Source organism: Falco naumanni, chromosome 7 (assembly GCF_017639655.2).
Source record: "Falco naumanni isolate bFalNau1 chromosome 7, bFalNau1.pat, whole genome shotgun sequence".
In the NCBI taxonomy this organism is placed as follows: Eukaryota; Metazoa; Chordata; class Aves; order Falconiformes; family Falconidae; genus Falco; species Falco naumanni.
Window position 1 is genome coordinate 49,776,491 of NC_054060.1, and position 14,253 is coordinate 49,790,743.

General features: G+C 34.8%; 1 protein-coding gene across 3 annotated transcripts in view; it reads right to left on the minus strand.

Moving 5' to 3' along the window:
* Positions 1-14,253, minus strand: part of UBR1 (ubiquitin protein ligase E3 component n-recognin 1) — a 73,915-nt gene that overhangs the window by 24,651 nt on the left and 35,011 nt on the right. For all 3 annotated transcript variants that reach the window (XM_040599920.1, XM_040599921.1, XM_040599919.1), the window contains exons 16-29: positions 13,879-13,940; positions 13,545-13,655; positions 12,555-12,620; positions 12,289-12,390; positions 11,602-11,665; positions 10,996-11,120; positions 10,033-10,085; positions 8,946-9,048; positions 8,390-8,438; positions 6,207-6,361; positions 5,149-5,248; positions 3,355-3,464; positions 1,992-2,084; positions 239-420 (exon numbers count right to left, since the gene is read on the minus strand). In XM_040599920.1, coding sequence (XP_040455854.1) covers positions 239-420; positions 1,992-2,084; positions 3,355-3,464; positions 5,149-5,248; positions 6,207-6,361; positions 8,390-8,438; positions 8,946-9,048; positions 10,033-10,085; positions 10,996-11,120; positions 11,602-11,665; positions 12,289-12,390; positions 12,555-12,620; positions 13,545-13,655; positions 13,879-13,940 — 1,375 coding nt within the window. The remainder of the gene's footprint in view (positions 1-238; positions 421-1,991; positions 2,085-3,354; positions 3,465-5,148; positions 5,249-6,206; positions 6,362-8,389; positions 8,439-8,945; positions 9,049-10,032; positions 10,086-10,995; positions 11,121-11,601; positions 11,666-12,288; positions 12,391-12,554; positions 12,621-13,544; positions 13,656-13,878; positions 13,941-14,253) is intronic.

Consider the following 14,253-nt stretch of genomic DNA (forward strand, 5'->3'; position numbering starts at 1 on the left):
TGCTCCACAAATGAGTCCGCTGTTCTTACATTAGCATATACACGCTAGTTTACATATATTTATATGTAATTCTGTAACGGAAGATTACTTAGATGTAAATAGAGATACAAGTTTGCTGACTGGGATGACACAATCTGTCCCTTGAATGTACTTTCAGAATTTTAAGGTAGCATAATGAACATATGTAGAAGGTAACGAACTCTTTCCATGGGAACTCTGGATTTCTGTTGTTTCTCACCTTTCTTCCTCCATGATTGCATCTTCTTTCCCCTGTGCCTCTAGTGTGTTTTCGTACAGGAGCTTATGGGTTTCAATGAAATTCCTCTGTAGCGCAGACATCTGGGCCATTATCTTCTGACGGTGCAACCTAGCTGCTTCTGCCTTTCTCTTCCGCTCAGCTTTCTCTTTGTCCTGAGTACTCTGGGTTTTACAATAAAAGAGAATAAAGAAATCACACACAACAGAGAACATCAGAAAATGAGAAGACTCTTTCCCCAACTATATGCATTCTAACCACTGAGAAATTCCTTAACTGGCACACTTTAATGATAAAAAAGAAAGTTAACTGCTGTCTGAAAAACGTAAAACAAAAATCTTAAATGTTGACTAGGTCCATTAACTTAGTCAGAAGAAAGATTTTGAGCGTTCCACAAAAGATCACTAGTACAATCCCTTGCCCAAAGACAGAATCAGTAATACCTGATCCATTTTAATTAGGTGCTTGTCCGTTCTTAAGAAACTTCAGTAAGGTAACATCACAAGCCTCCTCCAGTGTTGTGTTGTTCTCCCCATAAGCCAAGCCCCTACTGAGTATTCAGTACCTCCTTTGCAGGAACTCAAGAAAAATTTATCTTGAACTATGCACGACACAAAGAACGTTCCTACATTTTTGTGTCAGCATTTTATGCATCTGAAGATTGTATTTTCCCCCTATTCTTCTTTATTGTAGACTGGGAAACTCTTCTTCCAGTATTTCCTCACCTACCATGTTTTCAAAAACTATAAACAAAATATTTATATGCTCTGGAAATGCAGGATTCAAAACCCACAGACTTAATTAAAACATACAGAACCTAACTAATTATTCAATTACTCAGAGACAATTCAGCATTATACACATTGCTTCCATTCACAGTGGTATTACTTTTTGAGGAAACGAAACAACAAATTGCTTCACAAGTAGTGGAACTGTGTCTCGTTTCTTACTGACTTTTGTATTTTGTTCCCTTACCTTACTAGATATCACAGGACACCTTTCTAAAAAATGAAACACAGCAGATGCTTGATAAGTTTAGAGCTATGCATGCAATGACTAGCCAAGAAATTGTTTGGCAGTGAGCTGTTGCCAAACAGAATGTGCAAGAGCAAACTGGCTTGTCTTTGTACACTGCCTAAGGGTAACTGGATTCTTCTTTTCTATTCAACTGCCAATTTAAAAAAACAAAAAAGGAATTCATGGGACCGCAGTAATCTTTGAAATCTCCATTTCACACTCATCTGGCCACTGGATTCAGAAGTTATTTTGAGGGAAGTGTGTAGACACTGATAAAAAGACAGAATAATCACCTAAGCTTGACGTCTTTATACAATCAAAGCAAAGCAGATCAACCTCTTCATAGGTCACACACAAGACATCATTTTAAGTGGATTTGTATTTCTAATTATTGCACCATGTAAACATCATAGAAAAGGTGGTCAAATCACAAAGATAGAGAGAAATTAACACAAATTACTTCTTCACCCCCCTCCGTTGTTTCACTTAATTTGGAAGTACAACCAAAACCACATTAGCTGTTGATAATTCCATGAAACATGCTTAGCATAAATTTCATTTATTAAAATTATTAATCCTATTTTTAGGCAATGTATCAGAAATTAGTATTTATAAAACTGTCATTTAAGGTAGCAATAAATTTAGGCAACTTTTTGAAAACAGCCATTCAAAACATTAAATGCAAGGCTTCCATAGAACGTGGTTTTTTTGTTATTACCTCATCACCTTTTGTAGCTTCTGAGCCTGATGTAGCTGCTACTACTGTTGTCACACTAGATTTTTCTCTCATTCTTTTCACTGTCTCAAACATCTAGGAATAGAAACTTAGATGTTAAAAATAAAACTGATTAAAGATCCTGATACTTTGTTTCACATTATTTTCAGATTTTGATATGGATGAAACCAACTGCCATACTCCTAAATAACAAAACCATCTAACAGACCGTAATGTGCATCCTGTAACACTGCTGTGTCTGTATCCTAAACCTGACGAGCACTGCTCAATGTGAAGGGAAGTATAATTCTTCCAAATGTTTCAGTCTTCTGGCACTAATTCTGCTAAACAGCTGAAGATTCCATACATTAGAAACATGGATAGAGACTGCTAGCTTATTTCAAACAGGTGAGATGTGGATCACCTCATGGAAATAGTCACTGAAATCATGCAAACACCTATACATCTGGAACATCAAGAAAGCTTTCCAGCATGTGTCCAATTAGCTAAAACTAAGTCTTCAATTTTAATTTACTACTTTCTCCAGCTATCTTTAACATGCATCTTGAAGTTTGGGTAATACTAAATATCCTACATTTACTATACATATAATTAAAAAGTTGCATGTACTTAGTACACTTTTACTTTTGCCCTTAGAATTTTAGAGGAATAACTTCTCCAAAAAAATTTTCAAACCTGCCTCCCTAATGTACGAGGGCAGTCCAATGTTAACAGCTGAGGATAATTTTGGAACCCTACTATGGATTCTTACTCTCTTTTCCAAGAGCACCGTCTTCTACATTTGCCACCTAAACCAGGAAGCCCAAAATGCAACAGCACAGCAGTATTACTGCTAAGCAGAAGCAGCAGCCTCCTACACTGGAGAAGGTGTCACAGCTCCGGAGGTTCTTCCCTTCTCTTACTGGGTAATGGCAAGCAGTTGGATGGAAAAAATCCACAGGCCAAACGTACAATGTGGCCATTAGTCACATCCACATGACTCAAGTCTTACTACAAGCAGCCTCTAAAATGCTTTCCCAATTAATGTAAGTTTTACTTATCACTTGCTGTTATTTTGCAGCATATGAGGAATAAAGTTTATGCATTAAAAATATCATTACCGAAATGAGTTCTCTAAGCAAAAATTGACCCAACACTTGAAAGTAGCATTAGCAAGTAAAATGGACACATTAACACAGTATTCAATAGACCATCTCATCTGGGGAAAAAATGTTCCATCAGATTAAGCTTCTCAAGAAATCACTGCAGCTGTAAACACTGGGTTATGTGCAGGAATCATCGCTTCTTTAATGAAAGTTTCCTAAATTACTAAACTGAGATCATTCCTATCTCCCCCCTTGTGTACCTGCAGTATCCAATTGACTGTGTCCTTCTGTGCCTCTAACTGAGGAACTCTCTTTAATTTTTCCAAAAGCATTAACACGTTCACAGCATTCAAGGCTGAGCTTCCCATTCCTTTACAAAGTAAAGAACAACAGAAAAGCATGGGTCTTGAGGGGAAAAAACCTCAGCATTTCAATGTATTTGTAACTATGGAAATGCCTTAAAACATTGCTAATTACGTAATACAAACATGAATACAATCTGTGTAGTTACATTTCTGTTTTAATTTCATCTGTTTATTTTACTTAAACATAGTATAATCCTTCTTCACCCCTCGTAGATCAATCATTTTTGCTCCTTCCAAGGACAGAAGTACAGACAAAACCAAAATTGCCTTTTGCTTCAAATAGAAGTTGTAAAGATGTTATAGTTTACATAAGTTTGCTAACAGCTCAGTGCACAAGTCTATTTCTATCACAAAAATTATTATCATTACAGTAATTATTTGCTTCTTCACACCTAGGCCATTCTCTAACATGATTTAAAATTGAGACCATTCTCTTCCATTGCATTTCTTTTGCAGCACTTCCCATTTGAAATTAATTTGCATGTTTTTAGAAGCGAGACAAACATTTAAATAGTATTGGAGTTTTAAATCACTTCTCAATAAGAGTTTTCTTACAAAAATACTGATTATTTTTGCATGCCTTATGTTTAAATGGGGCTTTTGTTTGTCTGGTTATGCAAAACTAAAGCTGGCAAACAATTCTGTAATGTCTCAATTGTAATTCCTTTTAGTGTATTCCTGTAGTCGACATGAAGCTTCTTAAACAGAAATACATTCAGTGTGATGATAACAATTCTTGTTGCTCAACAGTAAGAAAAAATCAAAAATAAAAAAGTGAAATGGGAGTGCTTTTCAAACTCAGTAACACCTGTTTACACAACTTTTTTGAAAAACTAAAGAAAGGCGGTTCAGCAGCTTTATGTATTTATTTACCTAGGAGGTATTTAAAACAAGTGTAAATGTGGTGCTTACAACACGGTTTAGTGGTGGACTTGCCAGTACTAAGTTAATGATTGGACTATGATCTTAAAGGTCTTTTTCAATCTAAGTAATCCTATGATTCTATAATTTTACTTCACATTTCTTATCTCCGTTCCACCTCTGAAGTGACTATTATGTCTAGCTTGATAATGGAATCTTTATGATTTATTCTTACACAGTGAAGCAGAAACTCTAGATAAGATTATTTGGAAAATGTAGATTCCACCTCACACTCACTAGTCTCGAATGTAGGATTAGGAAGTGCTCTGTAGGAATTTGGAAAAGTAAAGAAAGAAAAAAAAGTATTCAAGTGGCTTCACAGCCACTAACTTTTGCTTCTATTACCAGTACCATAGTAAAAAACTAACTTGCAGGTAAATCAGTAATTGTACAGCTCAGGAGTAAAAAAGATGGTGACAGTTCACTTAAATCCACTGTCATTTCTCAAGTTCTTAGCTCCCATTTCAATCATGTTCTTGTCAAGGAAGAACCATTTTCAGTTATGTAACACTAGTATTACTTTTCCTTTTCTCTTCCAGAAAGAGAAGCACACCCCCTTTTCAGCATATCTGGCAACTAAGAAAACAGGAAGCTAGTCCAAACATGGTTTCTTCATTATTTAAAATACTTATTTTATCATGTTATAATTCTACAGCAAAAAGTAAATCCTTTCTATCTAAAAATCATCAAACACTTTACTCTATTTTTGTCCTCACAAAATCACATTTGCCTAATATACTTCGCTCTTTTAAAGAAAATGAAACATACGTGTTGCTTTGTGATAAAAATCAAAGGTTACTTCTTCTTCTGGAGACTTCTGTAACTGCTGCTTCTCTTCTAATAACCCTAAAGAAAGGAGATGAAGCACCTAAAAAAAAGTAAGTATCATTCACTGTTAGATGTCTGGAAAAACAGCATATAAAATTAATATGTTTAGTATAGTTCTGTACTATATGCTGATTATATCCATGACAAAACACAGAAATGAGAAAAAGTGCTGAGATTGTACGTGGACAGTGAAATCACAACTCACAATATAATTTTCCTCCATATTACTTGCACTAAACCTAATAAATTTGCACACGCTTTACATTAGTAACATATGAATCTTGTAATAAATTCTTATCAGCAAAATCTTTGGTTATTTCCATAATCCAACGATTAGCAGGTAAGTCAAAGTGATTAAATAATCTAGACACTTTAATTAACAGAACTGATTAATTCAATCAGATTGTAACTTCAGGTCCTAATCCTATAAATACTTAAAAAAAAAACAAAACAAAAAAAGCACCCACAAAAAGAACTTCACAACATCAGTAATTCCTTTTTTCTTAAAGCATGAAGTCACTGTGGTAAAATCCAACGTCTAAATACTTCCAAAATTTTATTATTTCATGGCTAAGGCCCCAAAGACATTTACTTATTTGGAGACTCTGCAGCTTACAAGATGAAGCAACTCCAATTTCTTTAAGGTGATTAAAGGGTTACTTATTTGTATACGAAGTTTCAAGAAAAAGATGAAGTAAGGAGAATTACGTATTGAAACAGCTTCAGTGATGAGGCAACACAGAGGGGAAAGCAAAGTAGAAAACTGAAGAATATTCCCAATTTAGATATTATTGCATTTCACTTATCTATTTTACAGTGGAGGTAAATAATTAGAAATATTTTCTTTGTTGATAACATTTATGGAAAGATGTTTGGGGACAAAAAGTAAGTTCTTACCATTCCAATTTAAAGTTCATCTTTACACATTTTGATCTCATCATAAGCAAACACGGTCAACACAGGAATGACCATAGGAAGAAGACCAAAGCCAACCATACCATTTGGATCATAGCCTCGGTCCACAAGTGGGTCTCCAGTTCTACTGCTCTCTGAAGAACAGTCCGCAGTATGTGCATCATAACATCACAGTTCAGAATCCTCACCACATTGCTGAATGCAGGACAGAAGTCTGGAGGAGGTGGTGGTGGCAATGCTAGAAAACAGACACGCGCAAATATATTAACAAACTGGCACCTCAAAGGTTGCAGGCAAAAAGCAGAGAGCAAAGACACGTATTCCAGTGAAAGGACAAATGGACTTTTAAATTAATAAAACCACGCTCAAACACAATTGTTTGCCTAAGTCAGCTTTTATCTTTAGCAAAACTAAGTACTTTTAGTAAGTTCTTACATAAAACACATGCAAGCTAAGCTAAACAATCGATCAGAAGTGTTTAATTTTATCTGTAAATGCAAATATTTAATATTTTACACTGCCTTATTTAAGTATCACTAATAAACATAGTGTTTGTGTTTTGCATCAGATATCAAGTTTTTAAGTAGTTAAAGAACAGTGAGCATCTGGAAGAGTGGATCTTCCAGAGTGTGATGTCTCACATTACAGTGTCCCACGCTTAATATGGCTGGATGTTTAAATTCTTCCTGCTACTGGGCCATCCCGATAATTTCTAAGTACATTTTCTGAGCTAATATTGAAACTGTGTGATGTGGTATCTCACGCAGAAGCCACCTGGAATCTTGGCAGCTACTAACAGCAGCTCAATTAATGCTGCAACCTTTCCCTACCTGGAAGCATTGACTTAAGCCTTCTCTTGGTACCTGGATGCCTCTTTTCTGAAAATTTCTATGAACACAGTGTCTCTGAAACCATCAATCATTTGACAATTTAGACTAAATGAATTATAAAAACTTACTGACAAAGACAACACAGCCACACAAAAGCATATGCACAAAGTATAAGCAACAAAACAGGTAGCCTCAGGGGAACACACATTAATATAAAGTTATCTTTGTATTTTGGAGCTGTACTGACTGATTACATGAATGTGAGTTTCTGACACAGTATTTGCATTTAAAGTTCCACAAAATAAACATCCTTCCTAACATTTTAGAGCTGCTGAAGTGAAGGGGGGGGGGGGGGGGGGGGGGGGGGCACGGTGCAGAACATTGAAAAGTTACTAATGAAAACGTGACAACTGTATAAAACAAGAAGTGGAGAAAGAAACCAAAAGTAATCCAAAGAGATTTTTTCTCTTTTTTTTTTTTCCAGCTGTCATATTCCGAGTTACTTTAAACCGAGGGAAATTACATTTTTTTCAAAGAGAAACCGATTCCTGATTTATTTGTGTCCCTCCTAAATGACAATACCAATTAATTCTTCTCCAGTTCCATTTTTTCAAGTGAAAGGAACCCAAAGCAAGTAAAATTTACTCAGAATGAATTTTAGTCATCTTGGGTATGAAATGCTGTAGCTCCCCTGATTGTACACAAAAATCAAAATATACTTCAGATTAGGAAGTAAAGATTAAGGTATTCAACTGGAAGGGCAATCTGGGAAAAGAAAAATACTTTTATCTGTTGCAACTTAAAAAAGCAGGTGATAGCTGATTTTATTAAATTGTTCACTGTACTTATTCATTCAGCTTACAAAGTCTTCCTCAAATCAATTCAATTAATGCTCATGACTTGAATAGGTAACAGTAAACTCAAAAGGAAAACACACTTGTGTTACAACAGAAACATGGGGGTTTACTGTTACACGTATTTGTAGCTTCTAAAAAAATAAAGTTTTGATTTATAAAACCTAAGTCTCAAGCTACTTACAGAATGGATACGAGCACTAGTTCCTGTGGCAGCCTTCTCTACATGACATTATTATGCCTCAACACTGCACTAACAAAAAATAAACTTCTGCCTCCTAGTTACTCCTCCCTAGAAACTTCAAGTTGTTCATTTTGTCAATGGATACTATGCCATGTTTGTCTACATGGAAATTAAACTAAAAATTCCAAAATCTCTACCTTTGTTAAAAAACAAAAAGGGGGTGGGGGAAGATAAAAGCTAACAGCAGTTAATTAATTACAATTACTACAGATCACAACAAACAATATGAACTCAACTATCCACAATTAAGTCACATTTCCCACAGCTCATTTTATATGCACAACTACATACACTACTGACTTATCACATTTGTTGAGTCATCAGTTTCAAATTTTTACCTTCATCTCTGTTTTCTTGTTTTCTTCTTTTCTTTTGTGTATGCTCAGCCTACAGAAAAAGTAGTGTTGTTACATCAGTACTTCCACAGAAGTACAGAATGAAGCAACTAGAAATCCTAAACTGGAAATGTGGGAAGATACATAGTCAATACTTGGTCATTTAACTAGAATCTTGTCTGAAATCTGTTTAACATCACTGCATTTTATTTCAATTAGTAGTAGATATAAAACAATTGGACATACTTGCTTCCTCAGCATGAATTACAAAAGATAAATTTGGGGTTTTCCAGTTCAAAGAGATATCATACTTTGTTCTTTAGCATAAACAGTTAACAGAGTTAACATAGAAGTCACTTTAGTGAAAACACTAATGCAAACCACCCACATGAATTTGTATTAACAATTTGAACTTCATTAGAGGTTTGAAGTTAGCTGCATATGCTCTCTACTGAATCAGTTTCTTTAAATACCATTAATTCCTTTGATTCAACAAACTTCTTTAGATGTTGATATGTACTATTTTTTAACCTTTGAGAGTGAATCTTACACTGCTCACCTTGCTGTGCTGGGTCTTAGTATAGTGATAAAAGAACATATTGAATTCCTTCAAGCACTCATCTTTCAGTTCATAAACTCCATGGCCAGACACACCTGGTTTCCTTACAGAGAAATATTTCATGATATACAGATTAATAATTTATGTTCAGCACATATTTAAATGTAAACACACCAGTGACACAATTTATTCTCTAAGGAAGTGCTAGTAAGAAATGGAATAGTGATGGTTGCTTCATTAACTTAAAAGCACAGAGTGAGTACAGCAATCAGTCTTTCAAGACTGCTTACTTCTGTAAGTCCTACCCAAAAGCAAAATGTTTCTAGTCTACACAAGCTACAGCACACCACATAGCCTCTGACAGGTAAATTCTTTTTAACTTCATGGCTTACAATTTCAGACATTGGATGTTACTGTAAAAAGAAAATTACTTTTTTAACCAAGACACAAAACAAGTAATATGAACTTTCCAGCTAGTGAGATTTTTTTGAACCTTCCATACAATTCCCAAAGCAAAATTCCCACTTACACCTATAGCTGCCCTTGATTAAACACACACAAGCGAAACACATGAAATTTCAAATAAGATATACTAAAATAATTAAAAGACATTTTTGTGACAAAAATAGACATTTGAACTACTTTTTCTCAACTGCTACAATTGGTTGTTCTATATATGTTAAAAAAAAAAATAACTCCCATCTGAAAGTTACAGCAAGTTAGCAACGAAGTAACTTCTAAACCAATGATTAGGTGGGGACTGTCAAAGGTACAATGACCTGTTACAGTTCCAGCCACCTTTGACACAAAATTAACTTTTTAAGACTTGCTCACTAGGATTTGAGATTACTAAACTCCTGAGACTCCCTCAAGCTGAATTTGAAGACTAACAAGGGCAAAAGGAGAGAAGCAGCAGGTTTGGATATTCCATAAGCTTTTCTTTCCTATGTATATTTGAAAGCATATGTATTTCCAAGACAGCAAAATATTAGCTGAACAGAGACTGTGCAGCGCAGCTTGTTTAACCCATATAATGTAACACAATTATTTCATGTTCAAGACTTATAAAACAATATTAAAAACTTACTTAAATGTAGCCACTTTATCAATTACTTTCTCCAAGCCAGTTTCATTGTTCTCCTGGTAAAAAATTTAGTTTGGGATAAATACATAATGATTCAAATATCTTCAGTATTATGCTAGGTGTAACAAAAATAGACATACAGATTTAGATCAGTTCTCTAATTCATGAATTAATATATTTTGCCCACTGTTATTCAGAAAGCAGATATTCATAATTGGTACTTCCATGTAACATGTCAAAGAGATAATACTATCATTTAATCATGTAAAATTTCATTTGTAAGAGTGATCTCCAGAAACAAAGCCGTGCCTTACCCAACCTCAATGAAGGGAAAAACAGTTTTAGTCTTTTAAAACAGTATTCCAGGCTATTTAATTTACAATAAAACTGAGGGGGTTTTGCATCGATTGCCATGCCTGAAAACTTGCACAGGTTACAAAACCTAATCCACATCCCTCTCCTCTGCTTGAATTTTGAAAAGTTGGAATATAATGGCAGGAAAATCCGTGCTTTCAAATAGACCTGTAGAATACTTGACTTCCAATGGATCTGTACAGGTTTAAGTGATCAAAATTACAGGATCAAATTTATTGATGGTACACAGGGCAGAGTGGAATCCAACTGCATGGTCCTACAGGGCCAAAAGAGAAAATAATTTAAAAACTTTTCTTTATGAATCTAGGAGAACTACAGCTGAATATCCAAAATAATTTTACCTCTTCAACAAAACCCACAATCTCCATACAAGCCTTTTCAGATTGTACCATACTCAAATCTATGACATTTACCTTTAAATCAGTAAGGTGTGTAAGACCCTTTGTCATGCCATTTTGTAATTCTGAAACCAACAATTGAGCTTTATAACAGAAATAAAATGCTTCCATATAAAGATATGGAAGCTAAAGAAGAAAAAGACATAAACCAAGAAAAAGTAAATTAACAGGAAAAAAATAAACCAGGACTCACATTTTCAGGCAAGGACTTGGTAATTGCACTGTGAGCCATTGGTTCAATACATAACAGATGGATAATTTCTCTCATAATAACATCTTCTTTTGTCACATTACTCACTCCAGGCACGTATCTTTCCCCTACCAGAGCGAATCAAAAGGAGAACAGCAAACATGACAGTTACAAAGCAATTTTGAATTTTGCTTAGAGGTAATGCTATTGCTGAGGTATTTCATAGTATAAGCTTGCATTTGCCAGAAACCTAACCAGAGGTAATGCTATTCTGAGGTATTTCATAGTTAAAGCTTGCATTTGCCAGAAACCTAACCCCAAATGTCTTGAGAAGAAAAATGTTTTTTAGCCTAGCTTCCTAAGAAAATGGGTTGACATGGAATATCTCTTCATATGCTACTTTAATAGTCAATTACGAAGTTACTTAACAGCTTTTTTCACTATGCAACCCCTATTGATTCTGGTTGACAAGTACTTGTGTTACTGAACAATCTATTTAAAATAGGCATACTGCCATATCCTTTCCATACCACCTACATTAAACAAAGTCATTAAGCCTATTTTGTCAAACTGTAATAACCCAATACTTCAGAGAGAAATGAAACTTACCCACAACGTAGATGAGAATCTGTAACATCTCTTCTATTAACACGTTACATTGTTTGATCAAATCCTACAAGAGTTAGAGAAATCATTTAAAAAAGCAAAACAAACACCAAAAAACCAACCAAACAAACAATACCAAGCAGGAAAATCCGTCAAACAACATGGAGCTCAGCCTTCAGATGCACTACTTTGCCAAAGCACCATAATGTAAGAAGAAAACTCCATTCTAACAAGTTGGAAAAATGTCTGTGCTTGTAGAGGAAATACTATTCCACAATGGAATTGCAAGATTCACACGCAGGAAAAGAAGTGACAGCTAAAAGAGTATCCCAGATAAAGGATTTTATGAAAGTTCAAGCCTCAAGAAGTAGCACAACAATCCAAGGAACTTCCAGCCAAAGCAAGAATACATAATATGGCTTAAGAGACAGAAATTTTATAGGTAAGTAATTTACATGGAATTTGGTAGATGCCCTATGAAATAAAGGTCAAAGAGGGCAAAACCTGTTAATTTTAAATAAACTCCTACAAATTCTGATTTCAAATCAGTTATCTAACAACTAGATCCTGTGTTGACTGACTTTTAGTGTGGTCATAAAAATGCAGTTATCACCAGTAGCTAGTTTTTCTTATTAATGTTCCATAAATTCAAAGCAAAAAAATTAATCAGCAGAAACACTTGGCACTTACCTGATCTTTGGTGGGCTTGATCTTTTTGAAAGCATCAGCAAGCTCATATCTCTGCAATATCAGCAGGAGGAACTGGTTTGGATCCATAAGGGATGCACCTATCTATCAAAAAACCCAAACTAATATTAGTATCAGTTACTACTACAGTTCTTCATTAATTATGAAAAATACTTTACCAAGAAAAATGTTTACAATCATACAAATCTAGTTCAAAGGAATTCCATGACAATTCCGAGTCAAGCAAGCAACGATTCAGAACATTATACCTGGAGCATGATGATGTCTTTATCATACATCTCTTCTCTGCATTTAACATCTTGATAATAGAATACCTGAGAAAGAGGAAAACAAAATTTAAGTAGAGAAGTAATACACTATCAAATGCATACCGATTAATGACTGAAGCTTTTTTAAACTGTACAGCACCTCTATTAAGGGAAAGTCTGATGCTTCTTTCAAAACAAATATGTACTTTGATGGAAGTTAAAAATGTTTTTTCACTTATCCAGAGAAAGTCTATGCTGTACTTTTTCATACCCCCACCCAAGACAACATAATTCTAATGGCTGCTACTGATTAAAGTCAAAATATCCTCCTTCTCGTACCCCAGTTGTCAGAGATACAACTCTACAGGGGGCTAGCAGTATTTACTTTGATTGCAGCAAAGGGTCCTGTGAAAGGGAAACTCAGAGAACTTCTGCCAAAAAAAAAAAAGTGAAGCCAAAGCAGGCAAAATGCAAGTACTTTAGGGCAGACTCTTCCTTTTACCTTCACTCTTGCAACAAAAAAGCCCGCAAGTATTATAAAATGTTTGTTATATTCAGTTATATTGCACTGAAAAGTTTAGTATGAGTTTACATCGATTTAACTTTTGCATATGACTACCATACACTGAGAGATTCTTCTAACATTTTCTTATAAGCAACAGTACTAACAGTATTTATGCAGTGATTTCTTCCTAAGATCTGCAAGTAGTTTACCAGTAGATGTCAGTAACAGAAACACCATTTCACAGAGTCAGAAAAAGTCATGAGAGATGAAAATATTTGTGTAATATGGGGAGACAAGCCACTGATAAAGCTGGAAATAAAACCAAGTCATCTAAACTCCCACCTAGAAACCTTTCTATTTAGTGTGAGAATGACCCCCATGACCTTTTTATGCACCGGATGAAACCACCACTGGGAGCATTACTGAGAAACACTTGCATACATCAACAGGACTGACCAATTCACTACTGAAAATTATAAGAATACCTGGCTTATCAGTGAGAGCCCATTCCTTCTCCACATCTCTGCAGAAACCTGAGCAACCAAGACAAGACATCGCAAAGGATATTCTACTAGCAATTCCACTTGAAATTCTTCCTAAAATTTAAAAAAGGAAAAGAAAAATCAAGCAATAATGAGTCTGACAGTGATTTTTAAAGTGTAAGTCCTAATGAACAAAGACATACTGACAGTTGCTAAATAACTTGTGTGTGTACCATGAAAGTTACAGGATAAAATTTTAGGATTTCTCATTCCCAGAGTATAAATCACAAACACTCGGGGGCTGGGGGGAAGGAAGGGAGGGAAGAAGCCAACTTACAGGAGAAACAAACTCATGCAGTCTTGAGATGGTTCCAGTCTTGCTTAATCGTACGTGAAGACCTACAAAACCAACAGGAAAAAAATCAGAAAATAAATCAAAATTAGTAAAGTTTCTCCTCCAACCCATTCTAAATGATAGCTAAATCATCTACAACCCAGAAAATTACAGAAAAAAAGTTGTTTATGTAGGAAAGACTTGTGACTTGCTTTTTAATTTTCTTTTTCTTTTTATTTTAAGATAGAACATCTATTACATTATGAAAACAGTTCTTACCCATCTTACAATCCATTATTTTATGAATAAATCTATTCATTTAATGAATCCATTAAAACTATTTAAATTGAGATGCTAAGTAGTACTAGCAAAATTTTC